We start from the raw sequence: 6,154 nt of genomic DNA on the forward strand, positions 1-6,154 counted from the left end.
TGCGTTGTGCGTGGGGATAGTGTGTGGGTGGTGCATTATGCGTGGGGAGAGTGTGTGGGGTTGGGCGTGGGAGTGGTGCGTTGTGCGTGGGTGGTGTGTTGTGCGTTGGCGTTGTGCCTGGGTGGTGCGTTGTGTGTGGGTGGTGCGTTGTGCGTGGGTGGTGTGTGGGTGGTGTTTTGTGTGTGGGGGTGGTGCGTGGTACGCAAATCTACCTTCCTCTTGGCCATTTCATCCTTCCTCTTCTTCATGGCCAACTCCTTCTTGGCCAACTCCTTCTTCTTGGCCAACTGTATGAGAAATTTGATTAAATAACCTCAAAGATGAGGTTATTTGATCTGGTGGTGGCTTTTTATTTTTTTTTGCGCTCGTGGTTCTATATTTTTTTATACGATTTTGCCCTTATCGCGAAACGCTAAGTGACTTAGCGTTTCGTGAAGTGGATTAGGGTTAGTATAAATACTCTAATATTTTCATTTCCTTAGATTTATTTCTCTCTCTTCACATGTTCTCTCTTTCACGGCGGCCGGCGGCGATGACGGCGACGGATGTTGCGGGCGGGGCGGCGGTTCAATTCATACAGATCTATACAGATTTACAAGATCTTTTAACCTAATCCATTTATGTTTTTATCTATACAGATTTACAAGATCTATATAGAACTAACCCTAAATCTATTTTGCATGCAGGTTTCCGATTCTAGGGTTTAGGGTATGCAGGTCTCCGATTCTAAGGATTTGAAGGTCGAGGAAGATGTTCATTTCAAAATCTAATTCGAGTTATGTTCATGTCTACATTTTCTTCATTTCAAAAACTTTTTCATATTTCGTTCTGGTTCATATTTGGTCATATTTGTGGATTCTTATTTGTTATATGGTTCATATTGGTTAATGTTTGAGCATTTCGTTAGGTTATTATTTGTTATTGGTTCATATTTGCAGAAAATCTCTGATTAGATCGTATGTGTTTCCGTTTCAGATTTGCTAAACGTTTCGCTACGGACTTACCGTTTCGCTAAGTAGTACCTCGCGATTCTCTAAGTGTCAAGATTTTTTGTTATAGTTAATCATGAACTTCATTTGACAATGTATCTACATCACTTCATGGTTATGAAGAGAAGTTGTGTTAGCAAAACAAACCTTATCTTTTTACATTAATGGAAACATGTAGATTCTTTAAAAAAGGCCTTTGAAGAATCCATCATTGAGCTCCAGATAAGCAAAGATTGGCTGACTTTGATTTCGTTAGTCATTAAGCTAAAGAAATAAATTTCAAACAATTTTCTCTTAGCTGGAGCTCAATGATAATTTCTTCAAAGGCCTTTTTTGAAGAATCTAAATGTTTCAATGTAAAATTATAAGGTTTGTTTTGTTAACACATCTTCTTTTCAAAACCATGACTTTGTTATTGATACCTTGTCAAACGAGATAGATTACCAATAAAAAATTTTGTACTTCACGATTCGCTTAGTACTACGAGCTCCAGCTAGGAGAATGGTTTGAATTCGATTTCGTTATTAAACAAATATACTAGCGAAAATGTATTCAAACCATCTTCTCTTAGCTGGAGCTCGTTGACCTCGCGATTCGCTAAGTACCTCGCGATTCGCTAAGTACCTCCCTACTCGCTACGGAAGTTGAAGAGACGCGCGTACGCACACGCGCTATACCTTATATATTAAAAAATTTCAGAACATTTCATTTCAACCGCCCGACTCTCTCTATCTCTCTAACCCATTGTCTCTTCACTGAATCTTGTCAAGGCCGATCATTTCTGCTTTCTTCTCGTTCGTCATTAAGGTTGGTTCATTCTTCTCTCTGCCGATCATTTTCTACTTTTTTGTTTATGAGTTTCGGTTTTTGCATGTTAAGTGTAAATGCATGTTAAGTGTTTCTTGTCTTTTTCCTTGTTTTTATTAGTTTATGAAATGTATGGTCCATTTTTGCTGTCTTCTGTTCAGTATATTTTTTCGCCATTAGGGTTTCGCTAGGTACCTCCCGATTCGCTAAATACCTCCCGATTCGCTAAGTACCTAGCGATTCGCTAAATACCTACTAGTGGCCGATCATTTTCTGGTTTTTTGTTTATGGATTTTGGTCTTTGCATGTTAAGTTTTAGTGTTTGTTTCAGATTTTTTGTTTAGGGTTTTTGCATGTTAAGTTTTAGTGTTTGTTTCTGATTAGTTATGTATGGTTAATGTTGTCTTATGTTCAGTTAACGATTTCGCTAGGTACCTCTCGATTCGCTAAGTACCTTCCGATTCGCTAAGTACGTAGCGATTCGCTAAGTACCTAGAGATTCGCTAAGTACCTCCCGATTCGCTAAGTACTTATGATGTTGTGTTTGTTTTTACATTTTTTATGATGTTGTTCCTTTTGTAGATGACAGAAACAACAGTTACTGAGTTTCCTGGTCGGATTTCGTGGAAAAGTGCCCTCACCCTGAAGAAGATTGTTAATAAGTTCGAGGAAATGGATCTTTTTGAGAATGTTTACAATACCCAGTTCAGATCATTATTCACAGCCCCCCTCTTGCAGTTCTCAAGAACTATTGTACATCATATGTTGATGAGGAGGGTAAGCTCAAACTCCAAGGAGATAACTTTCATAGTGAATGGGCAAAAGCTTGTATTTGGTATGAAGGAGTATGCGTTGGTTACCGGCCTAAGTTTCGGCATTTTTCCTGAGCTGGACCAAGAAAAATTGCGTGGTTGTCCACCTCTCTCGGTGAAATATTTTAAAGGGAGCATGAGTATGAAAATGTGCGAGTTGGAGAAAGCTTTTTTCAAATGCAAAGACAAGGAAGATGCATTCAAGATGGGGCTGGTATGCCTGATTTGACAGTACCTATTCACATTTGACCCAAAAAGAGTTATATTTCCAAAAATACTCCACATGGTGGAAGATAAGGACACTTTCCTCCAATATCCATGGGGGAAGGTCACCTTTAGAGCCACCCTCAAGGGTTTAAACAAGAACATGAAACATCTCAGTAGCTCATATTTTGAGAAGAAGGAGAAGGCCGAAGATCCTTATGCTCCTTTTGCATATAACATATATGGGTTCGCATTGGCACTTCAAGTGTGGACGTATGAGGTCATAAAAAACTTTATCCCTAAATTCGCCAGAAGGAATCAGATTAATGACCCTCTACGCCCAAGGTTGTTACTCTATCATTCCAACAGGAAAAACACCTCGATCGAGGTAAAGACTGCCCTTGAGACCACAGATGTGACTGAGATGGAAGAGTCCTCTATGGAGAAGAGGTTATACAGTAGTGAGGAATTTGAACAAATCGACGAGACAAGTGATGATTTTTTTGAGGGATTTACTGATGGAAAGGTAATAAAAGATGATTTTGATGAAGATGAAGAAAGTGAACATAAAGAATGTACTCCCAATCCCCCCAAACCTGCCACCAGGAAGAGAAAGGCTGAAGCTACTCTTAAAGAAGCAGTCAACTTGAAGAAGAAGCTTGCTTATGAATCGTTTCCAGCCCGCATTCTTACTCCCCCCTCAGCGACCTCAAGTCCTCGGGCTCAGACACCTCCTCCTCGGGCTTAGACACCTTCTCCTCGGGCTCCAACACCTTCTGTTGGATGTAAATGTAATGAGCTGAAGGAGGAGCTGAAAATAGAGTTGAAAGAGGAGCTGAAAGAGCTGAAAACAGAGCTCATCAAAGAGCTGAAAATCACAATCAAAGAAACTCAACAAACTCACCTTGAGTCGTTCAAGAAGATGGTTTTTAGTATGTCCCAACAGTTGTTAGATAAATCCAACAAAAAGATGTCCATATTATTAACAAGATTAGATGATATGGAGGAGAATATAAAGAAGAAGAAGAGTAAGAAGAAGGATTCTAAGAAGGATGTGAAGGTCGAAGAGGATAAGACTACCGAGGTATGGAGATATTGAATTTTGCACTTTACATTTCATTTCTCTAAGTACATATCTGATTTAACCAGTACCTATTTTGCAGGTTAAGGATTCTAAGAAGGATGTCGAAGTTGAGAAGAGCAAGGTTGAATAGAAGGAGGAGAAGACAGAGGTATTAGTTAAGTACATATTGATTTTTACACTCAGCAAAATGCTGAGTACTAATCGTTTCGCCAAGTACTTATCGTTTCGCCAAGTACTTGTCGTTTCGTTAAGTTAGTACTCTGCATTTCGCCAAGTACTTGTCGTTTCGCTAAGTTAGTACTCTGCGTTTCGCCAAGTACTTGTCGTTTCGCCAAGTACTTGTCGTTTCGCCAAGTACTCTGCGTTTCGCCAAGTACTTATCGTTTCGCCAAGTACTTATCGTTTCGCCAAGTACTTATCGTTTCGCCAAGTACTTATCGTTTTGCTAAGTACCACTAGCTAAGTTCATTCGCCAAGTACTGACCAGAATGTTGGCTATTTTATAGGAGATGATAGCGATGCAGGGGACTGTGGGGGATGATGAGAAGGTGAATGATGGGAAGAAAGATGATGTGGCTGGTGGGGATGATGTTGCTAAGGTGGAGGATGATGAGAAGGTGGATGATGTTGCTAAGGTGGAGGACGTAAAGGTGGAGGACGTAAAGGTGGAGGATGATGTTGCTAAGATGGAGGACGTAAAGGTGGAGGATGATGTAAAGGAGGAGGACGATGAGAAGGTGAAGGACAATGAGAAGGTGGAGGACGATGAGAAGCTGAATGGTGTGGCTAAGGTGGATGATGTGGGTGAAGGATCTGAAAGTGAAGGTGAAGGATGAGGAGAGTGTGGGTGTGGATGTGAAGGCACAGACAAATGAGGAAATTATGGGAGGAGATGACAATGATGACAATGATGATTTCCAATTATACGATACTCCTCCTAAAGGAAATTATGGGAGGAGAGTGAGGAAGCCGAAAAAAGATGACTCGTACACCAACTCTTCTTTGTCAAAAGTGCCCAGGACAAAGGATCCAATGAAAGTGAATCACCTTCAAAAATTTGAAGATGAGCTATTGGATAAAGTAAAAGCGTGGTTGGTTGATCCAGAAACCGATAATGAGACAAAGGATGTACATCTTTGCCAAGCAAAGAAGGATATGTTTGTTAGAGTTATAACAAGGTTGACATGGCTTGAAGACATTGTAAGTCGTGCAAATCAATTCGTTATTCATGAATACTCATCGTTTCGCCAAGTACTTATCGTTTCGCTGAGTACTTAGCGTTTCTCTACGGACTCATCGATTCGCTAAGTACTCAGCGATTCGCTAGGACTCATCGTTTCGCTTAATATTTAGTCAATGTTGTTTGATATATACTGAATGTATGTTGTATACTCCCATTGTGCAGGAAATTGATGCATTCTGCCATATATTGCGGAAAAGGATTTTCGACTATCCCAAGACATATAAAAATTCACATGTGACAATAGGGGATTGCGTATTGTCGGATAGAATCAAGCGAGAGCACATGGTTTTTATTAAGGATCCTGCAAACTATCCAGTCGCCGAATTCAAAGACTATTACATGGGTGCACCACATAGATATATGCCCGAATGGTCAACAATTGACGATGTCTACATGCCTGTCAACATTAACCAGAGACACTAGATTTTGTGTGTAGCACGTCTTCAAAAGTACCGCATTGACGTGTACGACTGTGATGCCTATCTTTATAAGAATCTGGATCCTTATTTGAAACCGTTCTACGACATGATTCCACATATATTTGCAAAGACAATCACTCCTAGTGAGAGGGTAAGGTATCCTAAATTCAACTTCGAAACCCCCATCCAACCAATGACGTACAAACGGTTACCACACCCCAAAGTGAAAACCGCAGCAGCTAAAGTTGGAGAAGTCCCACGGGCAACCGAGAGCAGGGACTGTGGGGTATTCACGCTAATGTATATGGAACACTTGACCGTTAACCAAGCCTTGCACAATGTGACCTCAGATAACATGGAGTTTTTTAGGCAGAAGATGGCGGTCAGGTTATTCCATCAGATTATCGAACCTTAGTGTAAACATTATTTTGAAGTAAATTGTGTAAATTGGATAAATTATTTTGATGTATTGTAAACCTTGATGAATATTTTTGAAGTTGGATGATAAATTATTTTGATGTATTGTAAACCTTGAGTACGCTAACCTATATTGAATTTTGAACTTGAATTGAAGAAAACCTTCAACGTGAAAAACA

The 6,154-nt window shown here is 40.0% G+C and overlaps 1 protein-coding gene across 1 annotated transcript; it reads left to right on the top strand.

Annotated features, from left to right (window-relative positions):
* Nucleotides 1-2,378: 2,378 nt before the first annotated feature.
* Nucleotides 2,379-4,732, top strand: LOC124937102 (uncharacterized protein PF3D7_1120000-like). Its single transcript, XM_047477633.1, has 3 exons — nt 2,379-2,573; nt 3,618-3,896; nt 4,403-4,732. The coding sequence occupies exons 1-3, from the start codon at nt 2,379-2,381 to the stop codon at nt 4,730-4,732; spliced, it is 804 nt and encodes a 267-aa protein (XP_047333589.1).
* Nucleotides 4,733-6,154: the final 1,422 nt, after the last annotated feature.

The sequence above is a fragment of the Impatiens glandulifera genome, chromosome 1 (assembly GCF_907164915.1).
Source record: "Impatiens glandulifera chromosome 1, dImpGla2.1, whole genome shotgun sequence".
Classification (NCBI taxonomy): domain Eukaryota; kingdom Viridiplantae; phylum Streptophyta; class Magnoliopsida; order Ericales; family Balsaminaceae; genus Impatiens; species Impatiens glandulifera.

Bases quoted from the DNA above. Each gene is read 5' to 3' on its own strand.
- LOC124937102 (XM_047477633.1), top strand. From the start codon at position 2,379: ATGACAGAAACAACAGTTACTGAGTTTCCTGGTCGGATTTCGTGGAAA. The intron at 2,574-3,617 runs GTAAGCTCAAAC...AATGAGCTGAAG, and splicing joins ATCATATGTTGATGAGGAGG to GAGGAGCTGAAAATAGAGTT. The intron at 3,897-4,402 runs GTATGGAGATAT...GCTATTTTATAG, and splicing joins AAGAGGATAAGACTACCGAG to GAGATGATAGCGATGCAGGG.